The following is a 23,641-nucleotide window of genomic DNA, read 5'->3' on the forward strand; positions in this document are numbered from 1 at the left end:
CAAGGAGACGACGCAGCCGCGCACCGAGGCTGTCCGCCGCGCCGCCGGAGCTGCCCTCGCGCATGCTCAAGAGGCTCTCCGCGTAGCGCTGCAGTGTGATCAGCTGCTGATAAACGCCTTCGATTGTCGCGACATGACGACACTTGCACTCCACCACGTCCCCGAGACAGCACGCGATGCGGCTCAGCAGAGCGTCAACGGCGCCTTCGCCGTCGTGCGCCTCGCCTGCTGTGACCCTGGCCGTGCCCGCCACCGCAGCTGCCGCGGCGCGTGGAGGTGAGGCGGCAGATTCTGCTCGCTCCGAGGCGGGATGCGGCGATTCGTTGGGGCGCTGTGTGACCCAGCCGAATATGTCGTCCTCGTCTTCACCACCGCCTTGCACCACCCACACGTCGTCCGACAGCGGTGGCGGCGGGGGTGCACGGGTGGGTGCCTTGGCATGATTGCCCGACGCCTCGCTCCGCGCCTTCGCCCCTGCCGGCATTGCCGGGAGTGCAGCCGCCAAGTCGTCGACGTCGTCGGGGAACGCAGTGGGGGAGCAGAGGTCTATGTGTCGCTCTTTCCGTAGCCGCTGCAGCTTCCGCGCAATGCGGCGGCGGAGCTGCGCGGTGTCACTGTCGCTGCTGTCGAGGGTATCGGAGGCCACTGCGCGGTACTCGGAGAGGAGGGCCGCTGCCGACGGCGCTGCCGTGCCACCGAACAGCTTGTCCTGTTGCTCAGCAGCGAGCGTCGCTGCTACGCGCGCTGTCTGCGCATGCAGCCGCCGCAGACATTCCTGGAGTGGCGCCCCCATGTCCACGAGGACAAGAGATGGGGCAGTCGCAGCCGGCATGCAGGCTTCCATCCAGCCAACCCTCGTAGGCGATGAGCGTATCTGTGTGTGTGTGTGTGCGCGCGCGCATGCGTGACGCAAGCTTGATATCGACGAGGAGAGCCATAGTGGAGTTTGTGTGTGTGCGTGTGCGTGTGCAAAGGAGGATAGAGTGAAAGAGATGGAAAGGCATGCATCGCCATCAGGCTACAACGTCGTCGACACTGCGCATAGGTGATGCGCGCCTGGCTTGCTTGCCACGCGTATCGCTTTCTTCCCGCGTCTCTGCAGCGACCACGACACATACAGGTAGCGGCGATGGCGATAGCATGGCGCGGCGTAGCTGGCAGGCGATGGAGGCCACACCCCCAGCCTCTCCTGTGCATTGGTAAGTGAGCTCTCGTTGTCGTCCGCTGTGGGAGAAGCACATCGACGCTTGCGGTCGTTTATGTGGTCGTGGCTGGACGCGTCAGGTGTGCCGCCGTCGCTAACGCAGCCAAGACAGAGGGGGCTACCTCTTCTCCAAACAGGGCCAAACTCACAGGGCTCGCAACGTGGTAGCAGAGCAGCACGACGCTGCACCACCCGCACAACTCGGCGCGCATGGACTCCAGGCCGCGTAGGCTGTTGGAGAGAGTGTACACCTCCGGTGGCGGCGCTGCTGCGTGGGATGATGAGCTTGGCGCTAGTGTGCCGCTGTCTTCATCAGCCCGCCGCAGGAAAGAAGACGGTGTATCCGGAGTTCCGTACACACGACTCTGTGCGTCGCCGATGATGCCATCAAGCGCTGCAGCCAACCCTGTTCCATGCGGCGGAGTGTTGTCATGGCTGTTGAGCAGCGACGACGACGACACCTGCAGCGCGGTAGCGAGCTCGCGCACCACTCCATCATCACCCAGTAAGAAGAGTTGAGGGCTGCTGGTGCTCCGAAGGCGGCCTCCGTCCAACCGGCACGACACGGCAGAGCCACGCTGCGATGCACGCACTGACGTCGCTGACCCATCGTTGTCGCCCTGGTCGCATGCGATTTCTGGTCTACTATTAGAGCCACTTTGAATGGCGAGGCGCTCAAGACGCATGTAGAGCTCGATGACCGCCGCCGTCGTAGAGGCGGAGGGGCCGTCATGCTGAGAAGTTGAGAGTGGACGGAATAATGTGTTGATTGTGTCGAAGGAGCAGGGCATTGGAGAATGGCGTGTGTGTGTGTGTGTGTGATGCACGGAAGGATCCCATATGTGAACATAACCCCGCACCCAGCTAGAATGCCCATGCGTGCGTTTCCGAAGTTCCCTTGCAGCCGCCTCCCGAGACGAGCGGGCGACAAGGAGAGTGAGCGACGGAGTATTATAGCGGCGTGATGGCGAAGAGGCAGCACAGGCTGCACACTCTCACGCATGAGCGGGCATCGAGGGGATGCCGATGTGCGAAGCGTAAAGACGGCGACACACACACACACACACACACACATACCCACGCCCAATGCCCACCTGTCTACATTGCGGTCATTGAAAAAGGCGCATACCGTCCATGCAGGTGGTCTCTTACCTGCGTGACCCCCTCCCTTCACCTCGTTCTCCTGCCAGACAAGCTCAGCCGAGGGGGAGGGGGATGCTGTTCTGGCCGCTGTCGCTGAGGCCAAGAAGGCGAGCGAGGGCAGAGGCGGAGACACACGCAGACAGAACGAGTGATGATACAGCACAACAGCACAGAAAGAAGAAGAGGACGGCAGAACAGCCTCGTGTGACGTGATCTCGCTGGTGCGCTACTCTTTCGGTGGCACCATCCTCCCCTCCCCCCCCCCCCACACACACACACACACAATCCCGCCTCCTCGCCGTGACCGTCGTCGACTTCCACGCAGAGCCGCAGCAGACAACGAGAGCAAAGACGAAAAGGGTGAGATGGAGCGAGGTGGTCCCCTGCGGAAGGCAGAGAGGCAGAGGCAGCGGAGTGCGTGTTTCCTCGTGTGCGTTTCCCCTTTCCTCTTCCCTGCCCAACAAGGACGCACAACCCGAGAAAAAAAAAGCAAGACCGCCAAGAGAGAGAGAGAGACAGATCCAGCAACAGAATGCTTCGTACGACGCAAGCATGGCTCACCGTCTTACGCGCCGTGCGTACGTGTGGCGAGGGTATGAATAGCAGAAGAGGAGGAGTGCACGCAGACGCATCAATACGTCCGCCAACGTGGCTCTTCCGGATTCCTGTTTCGCATTTTAGAAGTTGTACCCGTCAGCAGCGTCGTCGCCATCGCCACCATCAGCGACGGTGAGTGACACGCCCGCCGCGATGAAGCACACCCCGCTGAGGAGCGTGAAGAAGAGTGCCAAGCCGCAAATCACGGAGGTGTGATAGAGCACCACCGCCAGACCTGGACCCGATATAAGCAGCACACCGCCCATGAAGAGGCCGACTGTGCTGAAGGCATCCAGCGGCTCGTCATCAAAGTCGATGAAGTCGTCGCTGTCGGCGCCGCGACCACACAAGAAGAAGGGGACGGGGGCGAAGCAGTAGAGCGCAAGGCTCATCAAAGGCCACGCATTTCGCTTCCTTACAACGGTGCAGCCCAAAATCAGGAATAGGAAGCCCATCACCAGGAAGAAGGCCGAGATGATCAGCTGGCGAAGGCCGGACATGGCAATCAGCTGAGAGAGCGATGGAGGGAGGAGGGTGCTGTGCCGCAAAGGTTGATACTGATCTCCGGCCCTAATAGCGAAGACCGACACACACACACACACACACACGCAGACTGGCGTTGGTGAGCTTCGAGTGGCGCGGCAACGAGTCGTTGTGCTGGTAGCCGCTGCCTCACCCCGGGTGCAAGTGGATCGGCGTGACCAACACGATCAAGCTAAAATAATCAAAGGCGAAAGGGAGAAGAGAGTTGGCAAAAGAGGAACGAATGCGAAGACGTGCAGGCGCTGGCGTTCCAGCAGACATACACACACACACATATATATATATATGAGTCTGTGCGTGCGTGTGAGTATGCGTATCTGTATGTATGTGTAATGTGTACATGCGTATGTGTTGGGCAGGATCCGGTGTTCGAGCAGCAGCACAAGCCGAGCAGGGAAAGAGTTGGAGAGGAAGACGGTGGGGCGAGGGCATTACCGAATCGACTTGTGTGCCTACAACCAAGGAAAGGCAGCAGCAAGAGGGGAAGACAAATGCGTGCGTTGTTGTTGGGGGTGGGGAGTGGGCGTGGGGGGGGGGGCCGGTGGCGGGGCCGGGCTAGATGGTGGGTTCGAGCACGGTGCTGCATCACTCTACCTCTGCCTTGCAAGACGCGACGGTGGATCTCTTCCAGCGCTTTCTTCCCATCGAGATCGACGTACTCGCGCTCTCACGTCGTTCCACGAAAATGCGTGTGTGTGCTGTTATCATTGTTGTTTTAGAGAGGAGAGATACACACCACATACAGTCTCTGCCTGCCTGCCTCTCAGCTCTTTCCCTTCCGCTGCATGTGCAGCTCACGGCCCGCGGCGCTGAGCGAGGTGCCCCGTAGCCGGGGGGCGTGCATTCTTGCACAGCAGCGTAAGAGCGAGTGAGTAACACTCCTTCTCGGCCACCCGCTTCACTTTGATGGCGACTGTACCTCCCACGCCAGTTCGAGCAGGTTCGACGCTGCGCCGTCAAGAAAAAGCTTCTTGGCGTGGCTGCTGTTCAGCTTCTTCGCCGTTTGCACGACGCTGAGCCCCATCAGCAGCGGTCTTGTCTCGCCGTAGCGACGGATGCGGTGGGCTATAGCGCTCGCGAGAAGGTTCGTCAGCGGGTGGTCACGGAGGCCGAGCAGAACCGCGAAGTCGAGTGACGGCGTCTCATCATCATACATGAAAGCGCCGGGCCCGATAGCCGGCGCGTCGTAGCGGAGAAGAACACCGGGCGCACACGTCTGCTCCTCCGTCACGAAGAGAAGCACGTAATCGACGAAGCAGCGGACCGACAGGTGCAGCACCACACGGATGCTCTCATCATTGCCGTCGTCCGCGACCTCCGCTGCCGCCGCCGCTCCTGTGGACGATACCGAGCTGGGGCCAGGGAAGCAGAAGGTGATGGTACGCTGGCGAAGGGCTGGCTGAAGTTCCACAGCGGGGTGCTCTGGTGTAGCGGTGGAGCACGTGGTCGCCTGCGGCGCATCACAGACACTCGAGCTCATCCTCGCGGTTGTGTGCTTCTGCGGAGCTCCCTGCGCGTACAACTGAGGTGTGCACTTTTCCACGAACAACGATCCCATCATGCACACACGCGTACACAGAGGGATAGAAATAGAGATGAGGGAGGGGGAAGGAGGAGGAGGGGAGAGCTTAGGAACAGCTGCGTGTGCCAAGCAGAGACTAACAGGGGTGGGTGGGTGACCGGCGTGTGCGCCTTTCCGTTCCTTCCACGCCGTCTATGGGGCGAAGCAGACTCTTCGGTTGGTGCGCCACGTGCACGTGTGCACATGCCGCCTTCCACACCGCACGCGATACGCAACCATTCTTTCTCTACTTACCTCATCCGCTCGCACCTGTAGCACCGCGGTGACCAGGAGCGTAAAAGTGTCAGAGAACCGGCACACCAGCACATGCACGCATGCTCGTGCGCTTCGCCGCCGCGGAGCTCCTTGCTTCACTTCCTCTTTCTTCGTACAGAATTATTTCGCGTCCGTGCAGGGAGAAGAAGGTTCAACGTGTGAAGATCCGGAGGGGAAGACGGTGGCGGAAGCACGAGCGAGAGACAAGAGGAGGAGTCTCGACAGGGAGAAAGGGAGGGAGGGAGGGGGCGAAGATACGGATTCAAGTCGAACACACACACACACACACACACACAAGCACGCGTATGCAGGCAGGCGGGCGGAGAGAAAAGGGGCATCGCCTGACAATGGAGCGGCACTACGGCAATGGGCACCGCGCCCACATCGCAGATGCACCGCCTCCTCACGGCCGCGAGAGGGAAATAAGTGAATCACAGAGGGCGGCTTCGATCGTCTTCGCCTCCCCCCGCCGCACCAGCACCGGCGCGCTGTCGTCGCCGCTCTTCGTGTAGACCAGCACCCACTCTTTGTAGCTCTGCAGCAGGTTCGCCACGACGGCGTCGCAGCGGTACGCGTGCAGGTTGCCGATCGCCTTGCGCTTCATAGCCTCCTCACATGTTTCGAGCTTGAATGTGACGACGAGCGGCTGCGTCGCGTCTGGCGCTGCGCGGTGCAGCCATTCTTCCCGCAGCAGCAGTAGAACCTTTGGCACGTTGGACAGATGCAGCGTCAGACCATCCCCTCCACTGATCTTCTCCCTTGACATCTTGGGAAGCGGCACGTAGTAGTCTGACACGGCGGCCGCCGCGAAGAACAAGCACGGGCGCTGCTGCAGCACCTGTGGCGCAGCGGTGCCACACAGCGTGCGTGAGACGACTTCAAGGAGAAAGATGTACTCGACGACAGTGTCGTAGGCGACGTAGTGAACAAGGCCCTTCGTGCGGTGGTAGAGTTCGGCGACGCGATGCAACTCAGCCTTGGACGCTGCTGCCGGCGTGGACTCGGCGCCCGCTGTCGATGCCGAGTCCGTGCCGGCAGCGCTGGGTACGGGCGGGGATGCCACGGCCGCAAAGAGCTGCTCAGTGCTAAACGTATCGAGTACGCGTCGAAAGGGCATAATGGCGGTGCGGTGGTGCAGCAACACGCAGGCCCACCCACGCTCTGCCAACGCCTCGACGAGGTGCGCGCCGCGGCCGCCACTGCTGAAGTTCGTGATGAAGCGGACGGCGTTCACCTCGAGAGGTACGGTCGTGCCGCCGCTCGTGATGAAGGCGATGCCCGGGCAGTCAGGGTAAGACCGAGCCACGCCTTCAAGGAATGCGAGTAGAGTGTCCTTGTAGGCCGACAGCCGTGCCTGGGTCTCGGATGGCATGTTTTCGGCGTAGAAGGCATCCACATTTTTCTGCATGTTGACCATCTCGTTGCGGCGGACAGGGGCGGAGGCGATGATGCTCTTCGCGGCACTTGTGCGAGGCAGAGGAAGTGGAAGAGAGCCGTGCGCAGCGATAAGAGACGAGCGTGATGACGATGGTGTCTTGCAATTGTGTGTGTGCGTGCGCGTGCGAGGTGAGAACATTGCGGAGACGTGTGCGTCGACGGGTGGACTCAAGATAGAGAAAATCACTACGTATCGCAGACTGGCTGAGACCTCCGCCGCATTCCCGCAATATTCACATGACGTGCGCGGAGGACAAGATGCGGGGGACTCGAGGAGAGGGGTAGGTGGGGGACGGGTGACGTGAATCTTACCTTTGACTCTCTCGTGCTCCTGGCTGAGCTTGCTCTACTTCTGTTTTACCGCAGTGGCTAGGAGCACGCGCAGGTAAGCGAGGCTGGGGGGAGGGGGTGGGAGGTGGGGTAGGGCAAGGGGGCCGCAGTTGCTACGCTCAACGCAACTCACCACCATACTCTCTTCCCTGCTCGGCTTCACGCATCATCGCTGATCTCACCCTGCAACTCTTCGCATAAATCTTCGATGGCGGCGCGAAGCGACTCCTGGCGGTGGATGATGGAAGCCACGGCGCTTGACCAGCCCGCACATCGGCACGCCACGGCAGACGGCGCATAGTGTGCAAGGATGGGTGCTTCGTCTCTGCGCGCGCCTTTGGAGGGTAGCGCGACCAGCTCCTCCTCCACGCGTGCCGTGCTCCCCTCCGTGCCATTGACATCATCGCCATTCGCCGAGTGGTCGGGGGGGCCGCCGAGGCTGTCCATGACGCCGCGGCACTTTACAAAGTACAGATGCGTGCGGTAACGCGGGGGGATAAGCCGTAGCAGTGTGCAGCGCTCCACGTCGTGCACGCGTAGCGTTGGCGTCGCAGGCGCTGGGGCAGGCGCAGAGGCGGCAGCGATGGAGGGCGCTGGAGGACTGTGCGCGATGTGATTTGGGCGCCTCTCTACCAACTCGTACTGCTCATCGTCGCTGCTGTCCGGCTTGAAGAGAGACTTGATGTCCGCCGGCTCGCCCGTGCGCTTCGGCGTGCCTTCCTCTGCCTTCCCTGCCTCCGCGGCTGTCGACGGCTCGCTCTCCGACTCGAGACACACGTTTGGCGTGCAATGCTCAACTAGCTGGTTCGCCAAGCTCAGCGTCACCGTGTAGTGCTCGCGCTCCAGGTCTTGCAAGCGATCAATCCATATTGCCAGCGCCGAGCTCGTCTGCTGCCTGTTGTCTGCTGGACCCTCTGGTGCTTCAGCAGGTGAGTGAGGGGAGGGGTGGCCATTCTGCCGCTGTTCCGTCTCGACTGCCGTCTCCGTCAGCGCCTTCTGCAACGTGCGCAGCTGCGTGCTGATGCGCTGAAACTCTGGCAGGACAATACCTTGGATGTTGCGCTGCAGCTCCGTGGCGGTGATGTCACCAGTGATGGCGCGGTGGAAGAGCAACGTCCATTGCTGGTACGTGGTGCTGCGATCCCGCTGCAGCTTGAGGGCCGCAACGGCTTGTGCCCTGTTACTCGCCGTCGCCGTCATGATGCAGCTAATTTAGCCCAGTAAAACGAGTATGGAAATAGCAGGCAGAGTGTACGGCGTCTCGGTGATTGCCACACGCCTCTCTCAGCGTACGCGAGCGCACCCGTTATCCACTGCCGTGAGAGAGATCAGCGAGGGAAGAGGGGGTGGGATGGAAAGAGTCTGAGAAACACAGAGGTGTGCGCTGAGAACACGCGTAGCCGCACCGCGCCGCACACGCACGCATACGTACACAGATGCGCGCGCACATTGGATACTTGTATTGTGCGCGGAGATTGCTCCAGGGTTCAGAGGCGGTCACGGCGACGACGGCAGTGCACAAGAGGCCCGCCTACACCTGATCCCATCGAGAGCGGCCTGATGGGAGCGTTGTGACGCAGACTTTGTTCGCTTGGCCTCGGACTGCTCAGGCACTGCATTGGTAAGCTCAGAGTCCGAGTAAAGCGCCTGTAGCATCGAGAGCACGAAACCAGAGAGGAAGACGCAAAAGGAGGAAGGGGGAGGGGGGCCGCGGGCGGGATAGACAGGCATGCGCGCGGGCTACGTACGCACACGCACTCGCGCACACACCAAGGACCTCATAGAGATCAATATACGGTACATGTTCGTTGTACATCAAGGAAGTCACACACACACACACACACACAACGGAGCACATGAGCAAGCCAAGAAGCGGAGGATGGGGGGGGGGAGCGAGCGAAGACGCGTTCAACCACCACTGGCGTCCTCGCTTCAATTCTACCCAACGTAAGCAAGCGAGCCACGTCACAGCGTGCCACCGCTCATCCACGCCAGCTGCGCGCGGATGTCCGTGTAGACGAGGTGCAGGTAGCCCTTTCCGCCATAGGCGTGGGTGAGGTAGTAGTCGCCGCGCGCGAAGCCCATGGCAATGCGGACGGTGTCGATGAGTTCCTGATCCCCCGCCTCTATTGCTGCGGCGAAGCTCTCGTCGAAGCACTGCAGAGCCTCGTCCTCCTGGTTGCGGCTGCGGTACGCCTCGCCTAGCTGCATGGTGGCGATGCAGAGCTGCCGTGGCACCCCAAGCTCCTTCGCCAACTGCAGCGCCTCGTGCAGGGTAGTGGATGCCTCTAGCTTAAGCCCCAGCCGCTCTTCCAGGTCGGCCACACGCAGGGTCGCCTGGCACTCCTGCGGCTTCAGGTCATTTTGCTGCGCCACGGCGCGGCAGCTGCGCTGGTACTTGAGGGCCAGCGGCAGGTCCCCGCGCGCCTCACTCACATCGCCAAGGGCCGAGTAGGCGGCACCCTCATCAACGACGTTCTTGCCGCGCACCGCGGCTTCGGCAGCCGTCGCGTAGTGCCGCGCTGCAGCGGCAGGGTCGCTGGACTTTAGGGCCTCACCGAGGGCTTGATGCACCCGCACGAGGCAGCGGCTTGCGTCCTGGAGTGCGGCTTCATCACGGAGGGCGACGGCGAGGCGGTACATGGCGTCGTAGAGCGCGGCCGCCTCCTCCAAGTGTCCCTGCCGCTCCTGAAATGTGGCGTACACGTGACGGGCGCGCTGCTCAAGGGTGCGATCAAGTGACTCCATCATGTAATGCAGCGCCATTTCGTGGTACCACGCAGCTTCGGCGTAGTCGCCCTCGCTCTCAAAATAGTTGGCGAGCTGCTCGCAGTGGGTGAACACTTGCTCAAACTCGCTCTGCCGGCGAAGGACTTCCACGGCGGACAGCTGCTGCTGCACCCACGCGAGGCGGTCATCTGGGACGTTGAAGAACTTTCGCGAGAGCGTGTCGACGCAGACGGGGTCGCGGTGGGCTAGCTCGAAGAGATGCATATACGTCTGCACACACCCCTCCGCCAAGGCCTCGCAGCAAAGGCGGAAGGGCACCGAGTCCCGCTCAGGGCCGACAACGACGACTGGGGCGCTGGCGTCGTCGACGACCTTCGTTCTGGCGGCTTGGCGCTTTTCGGTGTGGGCGGCCGCACCTGTGGCACCGTTCTGCGGGGCGCGGAGGCCACAGACGGATCCCTCCCGCCCCGTTCTGTCGGCCTGGCCGACAAACGGAGTAGACTGCCCACGCGCACCGGCGGTGAAGTGCGACGCCACCAACGCGGTGGAGGTGCCGAAACGTCCCGCCGTGCCAGGCTGCGCGGTCTTGGAAAAGGAGCTAGTGGGCTGCGGACGATTCGGTTTTCCGCAGCGACCGCTGCTGCTTGGCTTGCCGAGGCTACTCGCCGCCGCCGGCTTCCGCGGCACGCGAGATGAGGCCGACTGCATCGTCGATGGAGGCGATGAAAGGGGAGATGGCGGAGGAGACTGCGTCCCTCCGCGGTCCTCTCAGCACACGATGGCGCCCTGTGCTAGAATGAGTGCACGCACGTGAGCGCGTGAGTTTATGGAGAGAACCGAAAAGGGACTTTGACTGACCCCTCCCCCTCTGCTCTCTCACTCTCAGCCAACTGGCAGAGAGGCAGGCGGGTGTGTGTCGGTGTGTGGGGTAACGCGAGGGGAGGGCCGAGGGAAAGAGGGCGAGAAGGGTGCAAGTCACTCCTCAGCGGGGTCAAAGGGATGCCAGCGAGGCGAAGAGGAGGCAATGCTGGGCGGAGCAGAGGCCTGCTTACATTGTCTTGGCTTGCCTCGAGCACTGCACGGCGCGAAAGGCGACCACAAGCGTCGAGCAATGAAGGCCATGCCCCTGCCCCCACGCAGCACAAACACAACCGCACATCTTCAAGCTAGTCATTGTGTTACTCATGCGCGGCACAGTTTTGCGCGTCTCGCCCTCTGCGCAACTGACAGGCCGGCTAATGCATTCGTAGGTAAGCACGCACACAGGCGCGCGAAGCGACCTCGACCTTATCCGTGGCTCGTACGCCCACATGCAAGTGTGCGATGGAGCGGCACTGACAGCGATAGCAGCACGCGCCAGCGGGGCCCGGGTGTACGTGCGCAGATAAACTGCAGCCGCAAACGCTGGCGAACACTGCTGCCTCTACTCCGCGGAGAGGTGGCCCGACGCACGCCGAGCGGACGTTGTGCGGAGGCGCTTGCGCAGCCGCTCCAGCTGAAGCTTCCCGTCGGCGGTCACCGTGTTCGGCAGGCCCAGCTCCCGCCCGGCACGCACCGAGAAGCCTTCATCGCCATAGCCGACGAGGACGCCAGCCCTGCCACGCCAGAGAGCTGCCGGGGGGTCGGTGGGCAACTCCGGGAGCCGGCCGGCGCGGCTCCACCGCTGCGATGTCAGGACGTAGGCGTGCACTTTCAAGTACACGCATTCGTACGGGTGCTCCTCAACGCGCCGCTTCACCTCCCGGAGAACAGGCGGCAGTAGCGCGTCCACCGCGCCATTGCCGCCGCTGCTGTTCCCCTGGGCGGTGAAGCCGCCTGCTATGGCCCTCACATCGGTGCCGTTCAAGCTGTTCGCCGTTGCTGCTGCGACCGCAGAGGTGCACGGCGCTGCGGAGGAGGGTGGCAGGTTGTACTCCACAAAGCAGTGCCCTCTGCTCGCGCCATTCGTGGGGTTCGTGTAGAGTCGTGTGGTCACTGGCTCCGCAGCCGGGTAGACATCCGTGAGGTAGCGGTGCACCGCCAGCTCACTCGTGTACCACGGAAAACCTGATATGATGAGTACAGTAGGCATCAGACTTGCTGCACTGCTGTGCGTGGGCTCGAGCAGACGAGCCGCCATGGTGACATGGGCAGAACGTTTTGACTGCGTGCGTGGGGGGTGCGCCGATTTATGGGAGGGGGTGGGGTGGGGTTTCGCGCAGGAAAGGGAGGGCAACGGAGGGCGTGCGGAGAAGAAGGCGGAGGGTGGGTGTGGACATTCACTGCATCGCTTGTCGGATTTCTTCGTTGTTTTGGGGAGGAAGGGGAGGAGGAGGAGGAGGCAGATCGCGTCCGGCTCTTTCCTTCGCCGGACGCGCGCATGTCCTTTGCCAGACGTGCGCTTCCCCCCCCCCCCGCACGGTTGCTGGCACTCTTTCGTTCAAAACCCTCTGTGCGTATGTGTGTGTGCGTGTGCCTCCGGGTGCACTGGCCGCAAGAAAGAATGCACGCAAGGCACACACACACACGCCCGGCGTCTCTCGCGCCTATGACCACGATCGCAACGGTAGCGTCAGCTCAGCCGCCTTCAGCCCCTCCAAGGCGCACAGCACCTTTGCATCGCCCCCAGCACCACCATTGTTGCAGCCGTGGCCCAGGTGCTTCTCCATGGTTTGCACAATGGCCGCCACGTCGGTGCGCGCAAAACCGTCTTGCACGTGCTTCAGCGCAAAGGACTGCAGCTCCGCCTCGTACGCGGCACCACCGATCTCGAGCGCAGCACCTCTGCCAGAAGACAGAAGGTTAGTCACCATCCGCGCCGTTCCGCGTTCGTCTATCACCTCCATCGATATGAGCGGGCGGAGCAGCTGAAGGCCTTGCCCAGCGAGGTTCATAACTGTCGACGCGGACCCCTGTCCAGCACTGCCGGACATGCGCTCCTGCACCTCGCTGAGCACAATCGCCAGCAGCGAGGTGCGGTGCGAATTCCATGCTTTCCACAGCGACGCGGGAGGCTCGGCGGCAGTGACGCTATACTGCGGCACCACGCGAGACCGCGACTCACTCCGTAGGTGACGGCGCAGATGGCCCACCACGGTGCGCAGCATCGACTCCATTGCCGGCACGTGGGCTTCCGGCAGCGGCTTCCCCTTTTCCTGGATGCAAACCTCCGCCAACATCACTCGCATCACCATGTCAGCAGAGAGCGCAAAGGAGGCGGCCGCAGTCCCAGACGCTGGTGCCGCCAAAACTGAGGCATCATTGACAGCCCACTTGCCGCGCCGCCCTGTTGCTGCAGCGCGATCGCCTCCACCGCTGGTGGCAGAGGAAGCCGACGGCGTCGTGCAGAAGAGTTTCGACATGACGTCGTTGTGATAACCGCGCAAAGCAGTCCTGCAGTCCATGCGCGGCGCCGCAGCGATCACCAGCGGCAGGAACGACAAAAAGAATGTCTCCAACGACTCCGTGTCGATGCGCTGGTACAGCCGCAGCAGGTCGTCCGCCACGGCAGCCGCGAAGGAGGCGCGCACAAAGTCTGGGACGCAGCGCTGATGCAGGGCGACCATCCGGCGGTACCACACAGGAAGCGACAGCCCCCCAATCGTGCTCGGCCGCACGCACTGAGTACCGCTGCTGCCAGTTGCACTGCCGTCCCCACCACCGACATACTGCGCCCACTCAGCCGCGGAGAACGGAAAGGCGAGGGCCGAGTCAGCCGGCATGTCGCACTGCATCTCGAGCGTGGCAGCGCACATGACGCACGCGATGGCGTGCATGTCTCGCTCTTCCAGCGCAGCCGAGTCTGCCAACGAGCCGCCGCTCACGAGGAGCGGCAGCGAGCTTGCCTCCAGCGCCTCGCGACATCGCTGCCACACCGTTTCAACACCGAGAATGCGTTGTATGAACGCCTCAGCATGGCGTACGGTAGGGGCCGCATTGTCCTTCTCCGCGGGCGCCGCAGCGCCCCCGTCTTCGCCGTCAGCACTGCGCGGATGAGCCTGCGACACAAACTGCGGGGTGCACACTCCGATCAGCAAGTCCCGGTACTCACTCGCGCTCTGCAAGCTGAGCGTGCGCGACAGCGGGAAGTGCCGTAGAAGCTCTTCCACGCAGTCCCACTGTGAACACTGAGTGGCGCATCCCCAGAGCAGCCCCACATCGGCAGAGGAGAGGTCGTCTGTGGACAGCCGCGTTATGTCGCGCACCACACCCACCTCCACATCGCGCTTTAACGTCGTCAGCTCAGCTGTGGTGAGAGGGAACTGCTGCACACCGGCGAGTGCGCGCCGCACCGCTTTCAAGGGCAGAAAAAGATCGTCGCTGCTCAGCACGGCATCCCCATGCTGGGCCCGCTTCAACCCATTCAGGAGGGTCTTCAGCAGCTCCGCGTGTGGCACCTGCTCGTAGAGGGAGTACGTGATAAGCGCGTCGGTCACGGCGGGTGGCAAGGTCTGCTGCGGCTCACACAACAGTTGATGCATGGTGCGATGAAGGACGCGGGAGAGCGGCTGCACGATTCGAAATGGTTGGAGGTTCATGCTGTTCGCTTTCCAATGCGTATTTCGCTTATGTGGGCGCAGAGCATGTACAGACACACGCAGAAAGACCTCTGACGGCACAATGTAAGCGATGGCTCCGTACTGCCGCCGATGGGTCGTTGGCCGCAGCTCGCGCAGGCAGACGCACGTGTGTCCGCGTTGAGTACGAGGGAGAGGGGGCGTGCATCGGCGTCGTAGTCGATTTGGTGGTGATGCAGCGAGGTGGTGACGGGAGGGGAGGGAGGGAGGAGGAGACGAGGTGCGAGAGTCACAGCGAGCGGGACACCAAAAGGCGATGCTGACGTGACTCACCGATATGCGACCGATGTGGCGGAGGGGCACACATCCGTGCACGAGGACTAGCAAGAGAGAAAGGGAGGAGGAGCGCTGCTCCACGTTGGTGAGGGACATCACAACGCATCCGCTACACGGCTGCCTTGATGTCTCTCCCCTCCCCAAATCCTCCACTCCAACCAGGCACACTGATGCATTTGAGGGTGTGCTCACCTACGTATGCGCGACTTTACGGGGAAAGGGTCGGGGCGATGGTGCATGGCGGTGTGTTGCAGAGCCCCGTGCGTGACAGCACAGCTCCTTCTTGTTCTAACCAAAGGCTTCCCACCCTGCCGCTCAATGCCGGGTCACAGCGTCCGTTATCGTGTCATCTCGATCCACTGGCCTCATGCGCCTGTGTACATGTTTGGATGCGCGCCCACACACGCACAGACGTACACGATGGAGGGGAGGGGTGACGATGATGTCTCTCATGCGCGCATTGCACAGGCTGAAGCGCGCCTTCTCGGGTGCGCACGTGCGTGTGTGTGTGTGTGTCAGTGACCGGATCGACGCGTGGCCGTCGTGCGGCGAGAGGAGGACGGCGCTCCTCCGCCAGAAGACGTCGAAGAGGCAGCAGCGCTGCGTGTTCGCTTGTGAGGTCTCGGTACGTTGCTGCCACTGCCACCACGACGACCGTCACCGCCGCGGCTGCAGTTTACAGGCATTGTCGTGAGTGTCGCGCTGCCGCGTAGCGATGACGGTCGCGCACTCTGCTGCTGCTGAGACGCCGACACGTGCATTGTCCCTCGAGGCCCCTGCAGGAGGTGACCACTAACAGAGCCCCTCTCCCGCACCTCTTCCTTGCCTGGCGATCCTGTCAGAGAGCACAGGGGCGCCGCCGCCGGTGACTCGCGCGGGAGAGTGGCCGTCAGTGGTGGCATGGGTACGAAACTCGCCAGCTGTGGGCTGCTGCTACCACCGCCGCCGCCCCACGCACCCACCGCGCGGCCTACAATGGGCGAGCTGGCCGCGGACGACGACGATGTTGTGGTGCCACACGCCACGACCGAGGCAGCATGGGCGCTGACGGCGCTCGACGACAGCGGGCCCAAGGCCTGAAGGGTGAAGGTGGCACTGCAGCGCTGCACATTGCGCACGATGACGTCTAGCGCTGCCTCGGCATCGGCGGGGGTGCTTGCATGGGGGAAGAAGTGGGTGGCGTGTCGTATCACCTCTGCACACGCATCACGCACCGCCAACTGGAACGGCGCCGCGTCCGCCAAGGACGGCATTTTGGCCCTCAGCCGGAGCCGATCGCTGAACCGTTCACGCGCCTCCTGCACATCGCGCTCGCCGACTGCCTCGACTCGCTGCAGCTGCTTCAGACTCGAGTCTAGATCGGTACGCAGTCGCTGGCAGACTTCTTCAACGCCGCGCTGCCGATTGAGCTCCGCCCGCTCCGCGTGCTCCTTGTAGTCGGTGAAGAGCTTCAGACACTCGCTGAGCAGTGCATCCACCGACTTGTTCAGCCGGCGCACAGTGCGAAGACACTGCGCGTCGTACTCCGCCATCACGGCAGACCACGCTGGCGGCGCCACGGAGCTGCTTGTAGTTCGCGATACGAGCAGGGGCGCTGACGCGTCCATCACGCTGGTGGCCAGCGTCGAGCCGCAGTATTCCTCGCTACCGTCCTTTGCCGGCACGTCAGTCACAGCGGTGGCAGGAAGCGGTGTCAGCGGCGGAGGCGGACAGGCGCCGAGGGGCGGAGACGACAGTGGTGGAGCGCCGCTCCCTCGAAGAGCGCCAGTGCCGTTACTGTTGCCCACGGGGCAACGGCGAGGGCCGTTGCTGGCCGCGGCGCCACCACCGCCGCACCGAGGACGAACGGCGCGGCGTGTCGGACTCACCGAGGCCGACGGTGCGCCTGAGGTGACGCTGCCGCGCTGGAGAGATGACGTGGTGCTACCGCGTGCGGAGTACGGAGCGGCAACAGCCATGGCCCGACCAGGGTGGGAGACCGCAGCAGCTGCGACGGCTGTCCGCGAGGGGGATCCATCAGGGACGGGGCCTGCGACGCCACGACTACCTGCTGTCTGCGACAACGACTGAGTGCCGCCACTGGGGAAGGCCTGCGAGGGAGGCGGCGGGCAGCTGCGCCGTTCTGGAGACATTGCGGCAACGGCGTCCAGAGGGCACCGGAAGGCGCTGTCGTCTGCCTTCTGACGCTGCACCTCCTCCTCATTCGCCACGGCCGTCGCAGCAGCGGCGTCGTTCTGCGAACAACAAGCGGGCGAGAGAGGCGGCGGCGGGAGAGTGGTGGGCACGGGCTCCTCCAGTGAGTTGAGCAGTTCTTTGCGCCACGCCTGTAGACGCGCGTAGTTGTCCGCGAAGGAAGTCTTCACTGCGTCCTTGGCCTCCGCGACCCCACCGCGTATCACGCCTTGGAGTGCAGCAGCCTGATGCTCGAATCGCTTCAGTGCTTCATGGTACACCTCCTTGAAGTTCTGCAGCTCCGCCTCTTTATCCACCAAGAGCGCCTTCAGCACCTTCACCTGAGATTCCCATATGTGCTGCCGCGCGTCGCTGCTCTGACGGTCCTGCATGAGCTGCTCAACCGCCTCCTTAAGCTGGTCGTACGACTCAGCCATCTCCTGCGTCTGCTCATGTTCCTCCTTTGTTACGTAGTACCCGCCCCGCTCGTTCACCCGCTCCTGCAGGCGGTTGCGCAGTTTCTGGTTCTCGACCTCCATCGAGCGCAGCCGGACAAGCAGCTTCTCTTTCTCCGTGTTGGCGGCGTTGCGGATGCTGCGGGCCTTGACGGCGTAGAGCAGCGTCGACTTGGTCTCCTCGATGTCGCGGCCAACGGACGAGATGCAGGCGATCATGAGCGTCCGGGCAGTGCCGCCGATGGAGTCCTGTAGCAGCTCTGTCAGTTTCGAGTCGCGGTACGGCACATGGCTGGGCCGCGTCGCCTCATTCGTGTTGGACAGCGCGAGGAAGACACTTTTCAAGGCCAGCAGCGACTTGTTGATCTTGCCAGCCTCGCCTGCCGCGACGCCGGAGGCCTGGGACTTCTTCAAACTCTCCGACCCTGCCAGGTCGATCATGAACAGATGCGCCACCTCGGTCTGCTCCGTGAAGGCATTGTACTCCTCCATGTCGAAGATAAAGACGACGTGCGAGCGGCTGCTGCGCTCGTTCATCAGCGTTGCCGCCGTGTGGCGCCACGACAGGCCACGCTGGATCGTCTCAATGGCGTCGTTGACTCTGCACAGCGTCGCCTTGTGGGTGAAGCGCGGGAAGCCGGAGATGAGCGTCACCTCTTCCTCCCCATTCGGACTGAGCATGTCCGTGAGGCGCTCGTTGTAGATCTCGATCATGGACAGCGTCAGCGCGCACTGTGCGCCGTCTGCAATCTTCCGCTGCACATGCTCTAGCATGTTCGCTACTACCTTGTGCACCAGGCCTTGCTCGCCGTCCTCGCTGCCAAGCATGGTGTACGTCTTGCCGGTGCCGGTCTGGCCGTAGACCATAATCGTGCCGTTCATGCCCTCTTTCACGCATTGCAGTATCGGCCGACATGCCTGGAAGACGTCCTCCTGCGTCGACGTAGGAGAAAAGGTGAAGTCTGGGTCATAAGTCTTGGAGTCGAGCAGGATGCGGCGGCTCTGAATGTCAAGGCCGCCGGCCGGGCGCTCTTGCCCAAAGAGCGGGCGGCAGCGCACCGCCACCTTGATGCTAGACGACGACATGGCCTCGCACGTGTCCCCGTCTTTGCTGCTGCAAGGATGGCAATCGCCTCGAGGGAGGGAGAGAACGAGTGCGCGTGCGTGTGTGCCGTGGGGTGTGCGTCCAGCCTGTGTAGGACCCAAGGAGACAGAGAAAAGGATCGACAGACCTTATTGATGAGCGGAGTTGACCTCTGCGCGTGTGTTCTGCGTGAGTTCTGTAGTCGGACAGAGAGGATGGTGGTGGTGGCCGTCGTCGTCGTTATCGTAAGGGAGAGGAGGATGATAATGATATGGCTGTGAGTGTGCTGCTCCTTCTGTGTCTGTCTTGTGTAGGAGCGAAAAAGTAGAGTTGGTGGCTTGATCTAAGGTGTTTCTAAAGTGAGAATGCAACGTGTGGTACCACGCACACACGCACATACACACGTAGCGCCTGTATTGTGCTCTAAGTTACAACTCTCAGTCTACGGTGTGCGCGCGTATGCCTGCGTCGGCGGACGCGATGGCGTGTGAGGGGCAGAAAAGGGATGAGGAGGGGACACGTAGTTTGTATCTCTCGAGCACAGCAACGCGACGCGGAGCACACACACACACACACACACACGCACGCGAAAGCGTACACACGTGCAGCTCTACGGGTGTCTATGTGCCTGAGCGTGCAGGGTTCAGTTTCAGTCGTCTGTTACCACAGCAGACGCACTTGAAGAAGAGCAGTGGGATGGAAAGTGATGCCGCGCGCACATGCTCATCGCCCGAACACGTGCTCGCGTACTCTACATGGTAACCCCGGTTTCCCTCCTTCAGAGAAGCCGCAAGACCGTGCAGTGGCAAGAACACGTTTGTCCCATGCCGAAGAAGAACAGCAAGACGAGAAGGCGAGGGGCCATACCATCAGGAAATGTGAAAGAGCGACAGTTGAGGAGGGGTGAGGGGGAAGGGAGGGAGGGAGGGGGTGGCCTCTGTGGGCAAGACCGGGACGGTTTTCCCTACTTCCACAAAGCAGTCAAACAGAAACCACCGCGCCACGACAAGAGAAAGCCGGTGAACGCGGGCAACCACGGCGAGGGAAGCTAACGACAATAACACACGCACGAAAAAAAAGATGCAGTGGATCCTTCCCGCTGTTCTCCGCCTGCTCATCTTCTTGCCCGTCTTCCGCTCCACTAGCGGCTCACCACGAAGCCGCTCATCGTGCGGTTCATCGGCGGCTTCGCCATCGCCTCTGCACCGCCGCTCGGAGGCACCACCTGCGTGCAATCCTCCACGTCCACGGCCGTCACCTGCGCCTTTGGCGACCCTCTGTGGCACCACGCCTCCAGTGCGCCGATTTGCTCCTTGGTCCCCTCGGCCAAGATCTCGACCCGGCCGTCTGGTAAGTTGCGCACAAAGCCTGTCACGCCCAGCTCCGTGGCCTTGAGCGCCGTGTACTTGCGGTAGAAGACACCCTGTACACGACCGCTCACGAAGATGCGATATGTGTAGATGTAGCGCGACGCCTCCATGGGGTTGACCACGGCCGCCGCAGCGTCCTCTATCGTGAATATGAAGAGCGCAGTCAAGGGGGTGTGTCTGTTTTCGAGCTCCCGCGTGTTTGTGTATGCATGCGCGAGCAGAGCTGCCTTTCCTTTGGTAATCGAACGCTCTGTGATGGGAGAGTCGAGGGAGGAAAGGAGGAGGGGGGGCATGAAAAGCAGCTGCGGCAGCGAGAGCAAGTGCGTAGCGCCCGCCACCACAAAGTCCGAGACGGCGGTGGGCGGGGAGGAGGCGCCTCTTTCCCGGCTTTGCCCAGGCTTGCATCGGTGCTGACACCTTTGCGTCTCCCACTGGCTGAGACACACGCACGCATACACAAACACACATATCTATATATGTAGATGTCGGCTCCTGGCGTCGCGCCGTTTGAATGCGGCATCGTGAGCAGGGGGGGGGGAGGAAGCACACGAAGATAAAGGCCACCGTGAGGCAACACGCACACCAACACCCAGAGGGGGGGGGGAAGGGCCCTTCAATGCCCCTCATCACCGCATCGCTTCAGACACACACGAGGGAGACCGGCTACAGTCACCGAGTGAGAGAGAGAGGGTGCGAGTGCGCTAAACCTCTGCATCCATCGCCTTGATAGCGGCGTGAATGAGTCCCTGCAGACTGAGCGCCTCGCTGCTCAGCTTGCTGGCCCCATCTTTGCCGTCGGCAGCGTCGGCGTGGGTGAGCTGTAGCAGCTCACAGATGCGATTAATCTTGCTCTTCATCCGGTGCTCCAGGATGGTGCGGATGGCATGCCGATCCTTCTCGTGCACCATCAGCTTCCTCCTCAGCGCTGCCACCTCCGCTGTGTCGTCGGCGGACGCTTCTGATGATTCGCGGCCGTTTGCGCGACCCTTCATCTCCCGCTCCAGCCATGCGATGCGGCACTGCTGCTCTTCGATCCTTTTCTGCAGCGCCGTCTCCCGCGCCTGTGCATCGCGCAACTTGCGCTCCCCATCCGCTGTGCTCGTGGCACTGCTATTGCATGGGGGTACAGCCTCAGCGTCAAGGAGCACATCTGGCAGTTGCGCCAATATCCCGCGAAGGCGCACTTCCTCCTCCACCTCCTGCAGCCGCTGCCACACGCGGCTAACAGCAGACCGCCGACTTGTGTCAGGTGACGCGGTAGCCGACGAGGACGTTGTCTCAAGCATGTGCTGCACTTCCACGCGGACGCGGTCGATCTCGCGCCCAAGCCGCGCCCTCTCTGCCGTGTCGGCACGAACGGCGTCTCGCACCTCGTCCATCGTGCTGACGTAGGCTTTGCGGCGCGAGTCCCACTCCGCTCGCAGTTCTCGCTGCAGCGCATCCATGGTGGCGCCATCCTGTCCACTGCTTAGTCGATGCGCCAGCAGGCGCGCCTCTTTGTCGGCGATGTGCGCCCTGTCCTCGCTGTTGCGCAGTTGAAGGGTCAGCGCCGCCACGGTGGAGCGCAGCTGCGCCACTTGCGCGTTGTAATGCGCGTGCAAAATCGAGTCGGCGCGCTGCTGCAGGATACGAGTCAGCTCCGCGTCGTTGAGGAGGCTGCCATCGGTTGATCCGCTCCTGTCTTTGCCCGAAGCAGCCACCGCGACGGCGTCTTTGCGGCCTTGTAGCATGACCAGCTCCACGGCGAGCTCCTCCGCGGTAACAGTGCGGCTCGGTTGAAGGAAGGATCGGTATCTCTGTGGCGTACCGGCCCGCGCGCCAGCCTCCGACGACGGGGACTGCACGCGCCTTTGGTAGATGTACTCTGCTGCCTGCGCCTCACTCGCGTTCCCGACGAGCTGCGGGTTCACAACCATCATCGCGGTCGAGGACGGCGGCGGTGAGGTGGCCCGCCGCTCTGCGTTGCCTTGCCGTGCCAACAGCTCCAGCTCCTCCTCCAGCGTCTGCACGTGCTGGTCGTAGGCGTCGACTTCCTCTTGGAGAAGCAGGATCGTCTCGTCGCGGTCGTTCAGTCGGGTGGTGAGGCTCAGCATGATGTCGCGCTGCTTCAGCAGCAGGTGCTTGTAGCGTTCCACCTGCTCCTTGTCCTCCTCCACGGCCTGACGCTCCCTGTCCAGCTCGAGAAGCCGCTCCGCGTACTCCTGACTGGTGCGCGGGTTGCCCTCCATGCCACCCTCCCGCATGATGGCCTCTAGCTCGCGTATGCGACTCTCCAGCTCCTGGCGCGCACGCATCTCTTCCTGATGTGCCACCGAAGATTTCTCAAGCGCCGCAAGAGCCGCCTGCCGGTCCGCCTCCGCACGCCGTCGGTCCTCCTCCAATTCGGAAAGCAGCAAATGGGTGTCAGTCGAGCTCATGAGCCCATTGCCGTCACCGCTATCCATCTCCGTGCGTTCCTGCAGCTGCTGCCGCAGTCGCTGCAGTTCCTGCTCGTACGCCCTGAGCAGCGTTGCCTGGCTCATGCCCTCGTTCACCACGGCGTGGTTCTGAATGTTCTTGGCGCGATTGGCGAACATGAGCGTGGAGAGAGACTCCGCGTACGACTCCAACGCCGGTGAAATGCACGCGATCAGCGTCGTCTTGCAGTTGCCGCCAAGTGAGTCTCGCAGCGCGCTCGTGAGGGCGGAGTTGCGGAACGGGATGTGCCGCTGCACTCGACGGCCGTGCGCGCCGGGCTTGGCGGCCAAGGCAGAAATGACGTTGCCAAGCTCGTGCAGCGACTTGTTTATGTTCTTGGTCTCCTCCAGTCTCTGCCCCGTGACCCCGGCCAGGCGGATTTTCTCGCTGCCGGCCAGGTCGACAATGTTCAGCTTGCCAAAGCGGTAGGAGAGCGGATTCGCCTCGTCGCCCTCCATCGCCTCCACGACAATTGTGAAGATGGCGTGCGAGCGGGAGGACAACTCGCTCAGCTTCGTGGCACTGGTCGCCCGCAGCGCCGTGCCCTTCGCGATGAGCCCGTACACGTCCTCTGGGGTGCGCACGATCCACTCCGACAAGCCATCGACGTAGACGCCGCGCTGGGGTGTGTGGCGCACGGTGAGGCTGCTGCTGCGACTGGCGCCGCCGCTGCCGCTGCCGGCAGCGAACGCCGTGGCCGGCGGCTCCAACAGGTCCGAGATGACCTCGTTGTAGATTTGCATGTAAGAGGCCCGCACGAGGAACTTTGTGTCCTCGCTGGTGCGGCGCCTCTCCCTTATGTGCACAAAGACATCTTCGACGGCGCGAGGAATAATGCCGCGCTCCTCCTCGTTGGTGAAGCCCTCCATTGTGTACGTCTTGCCTGTGCCCGTCTGCCCGTACGCCATGAGCGTGGCGTTGTAGCCCTCTAGCACCGATAGGACCGCTGGCCGCGCGCTCAGCTCGTATACGTCTTCCTGCGTTGCGTCGGCCGCGTAGACGCGGTCGAACGTGTAGCTCTGGCGCGAGTACACCGCCCCCCGACCGTCCTCCGTGTCCAGAGCATCGCAGAGGGTGATGGAGTTGGGGTGCTCTGGTGCTATCTGAACCACGTCGACGAAGGGTCGGTAGCCGTGCAGCTCGCGGTGCAGAGGTGGGCGCACGCGCACCGCCACCCTAAAGTTGTCGCGCGTGTTGGTAGCACCGGCGCCGGAGTAGAGGTTGGCGCCGTCGAAGTGCTCTGACAGCGAGGATGCCGCCGTGGCGAAGGGGAAGCGCCCCTTGAAATGCGGCCGCGCCTCACTGTGTACCGAGGCCGTGCGCGGGCTGCTGCCGGTGAAACTTTCGTCCTGCTGACTCATCAGGGACGGCAACGCGCTTCGGTCGTGCTGGCAGCGGGCGTTGCAGCCGGCACATGGTCTTTGCGAGTGCATGATGGGCGGGAGAGAGG

The 23,641-nt window shown here is 62.6% G+C and overlaps 11 protein-coding genes across 11 annotated transcripts; all 11 read right to left on the reverse strand.

Annotated features, from left to right (window-relative positions):
* Positions 1-735: 735 nt before the first annotated feature.
* Positions 736-1,197, reverse strand: LDBPK_251950 (hypothetical protein, unknown function; the record flags this gene model as incomplete). Its single annotated transcript, XM_003861477.1, has 1 exon — positions 736-1,197. The coding sequence occupies one exon, from the start codon at positions 1,195-1,197 to the stop codon at positions 736-738; it is 462 nt and encodes a 153-aa protein (XP_003861525.1).
* Positions 1,198-3,024: 1,827 nt separating this feature from the next.
* Positions 3,025-3,444, reverse strand: LDBPK_251960 (hypothetical protein, unknown function; the record flags this gene model as incomplete). The annotated part of the gene is made up of 1 exon (XM_003861478.1): positions 3,025-3,444. One exon carries the CDS (start codon positions 3,442-3,444, stop codon positions 3,025-3,027), a length of 420 nt encoding a protein of 139 aa, XP_003861526.1.
* Positions 3,445-4,385: 941 nt separating this feature from the next.
* LDBPK_251970 (hypothetical protein, conserved) lies at positions 4,386-5,048 on the reverse strand (the record flags this gene model as incomplete). Its single annotated transcript, XM_003861479.1, has 1 exon — positions 4,386-5,048. The coding sequence occupies one exon, from the start codon at positions 5,046-5,048 to the stop codon at positions 4,386-4,388; it is 663 nt and encodes a 220-aa protein (XP_003861527.1).
* Positions 5,049-5,727: 679 nt separating this feature from the next.
* On the reverse strand, positions 5,728-6,900 carry LDBPK_251980 (hypothetical protein, conserved; the record flags this gene model as incomplete). The annotated part of the gene is made up of 1 exon (XM_003861480.1): positions 5,728-6,900. The coding sequence occupies one exon, from the start codon at positions 6,898-6,900 to the stop codon at positions 5,728-5,730; it is 1,173 nt and encodes a 390-aa protein (XP_003861528.1).
* A 350-nt stretch (positions 6,901-7,250) lies between these two features.
* On the reverse strand, positions 7,251-8,291 carry LDBPK_251990 (hypothetical protein, conserved; the record flags this gene model as incomplete). The annotated part of the gene is made up of 1 exon (XM_003861481.1): positions 7,251-8,291. The coding sequence occupies one exon, from the start codon at positions 8,289-8,291 to the stop codon at positions 7,251-7,253; it is 1,041 nt and encodes a 346-aa protein (XP_003861529.1).
* Positions 8,292-9,056: 765 nt separating this feature from the next.
* Positions 9,057-10,529, reverse strand: LDBPK_252000 (hypothetical protein, conserved; the record flags this gene model as incomplete). The annotated part of the gene is made up of 1 exon (XM_003861482.1): positions 9,057-10,529. One exon carries the CDS (start codon positions 10,527-10,529, stop codon positions 9,057-9,059), a length of 1,473 nt encoding a protein of 490 aa, XP_003861530.1.
* A 715-nt stretch (positions 10,530-11,244) lies between these two features.
* LDBPK_252010 (hypothetical protein, conserved) lies at positions 11,245-11,940 on the reverse strand (the record flags this gene model as incomplete). The annotated part of the gene is made up of 1 exon (XM_003861483.1): positions 11,245-11,940. One exon carries the CDS (start codon positions 11,938-11,940, stop codon positions 11,245-11,247), a length of 696 nt encoding a protein of 231 aa, XP_003861531.1.
* A 406-nt stretch (positions 11,941-12,346) lies between these two features.
* Positions 12,347-14,338, reverse strand: LDBPK_252020 (hypothetical protein, conserved; the record flags this gene model as incomplete). The annotated part of the gene is made up of 1 exon (XM_003861484.1): positions 12,347-14,338. The coding sequence occupies one exon, from the start codon at positions 14,336-14,338 to the stop codon at positions 12,347-12,349; it is 1,992 nt and encodes a 663-aa protein (XP_003861532.1).
* Positions 14,339-15,168: 830 nt separating this feature from the next.
* On the reverse strand, positions 15,169-18,366 carry LDBPK_252030 (kinesin, putative; the record flags this gene model as incomplete). The annotated part of the gene is made up of 1 exon (XM_003861485.1): positions 15,169-18,366. The coding sequence occupies one exon, from the start codon at positions 18,364-18,366 to the stop codon at positions 15,169-15,171; it is 3,198 nt and encodes a 1,065-aa protein (XP_003861533.1).
* Positions 18,367-19,233: 867 nt separating this feature from the next.
* On the reverse strand, positions 19,234-20,202 carry LDBPK_252040 (acylphosphatase, putative; the record flags this gene model as incomplete). The annotated part of the gene is made up of 1 exon (XM_003861486.1): positions 19,234-20,202. The coding sequence occupies one exon, from the start codon at positions 20,200-20,202 to the stop codon at positions 19,234-19,236; it is 969 nt and encodes a 322-aa protein (XP_003861534.1).
* Positions 20,203-20,435: 233 nt separating this feature from the next.
* Positions 20,436-23,624, reverse strand: LDBPK_252050 (kinesin, putative; the record flags this gene model as incomplete). Its single annotated transcript, XM_003861487.1, has 1 exon — positions 20,436-23,624. One exon carries the CDS (start codon positions 23,622-23,624, stop codon positions 20,436-20,438), a length of 3,189 nt encoding a protein of 1,062 aa, XP_003861535.1.
* Between the last annotated feature and the right edge of the window lie 17 nt (positions 23,625-23,641).

The sequence above is a fragment of the Leishmania donovani genome, chromosome 25 (genome assembly GCF_000227135.1).
Source record: "Leishmania donovani BPK282A1 complete genome, chromosome 25".
Taxonomy (NCBI): Eukaryota; Euglenozoa; class Kinetoplastea; order Trypanosomatida; family Trypanosomatidae; genus Leishmania; species Leishmania donovani.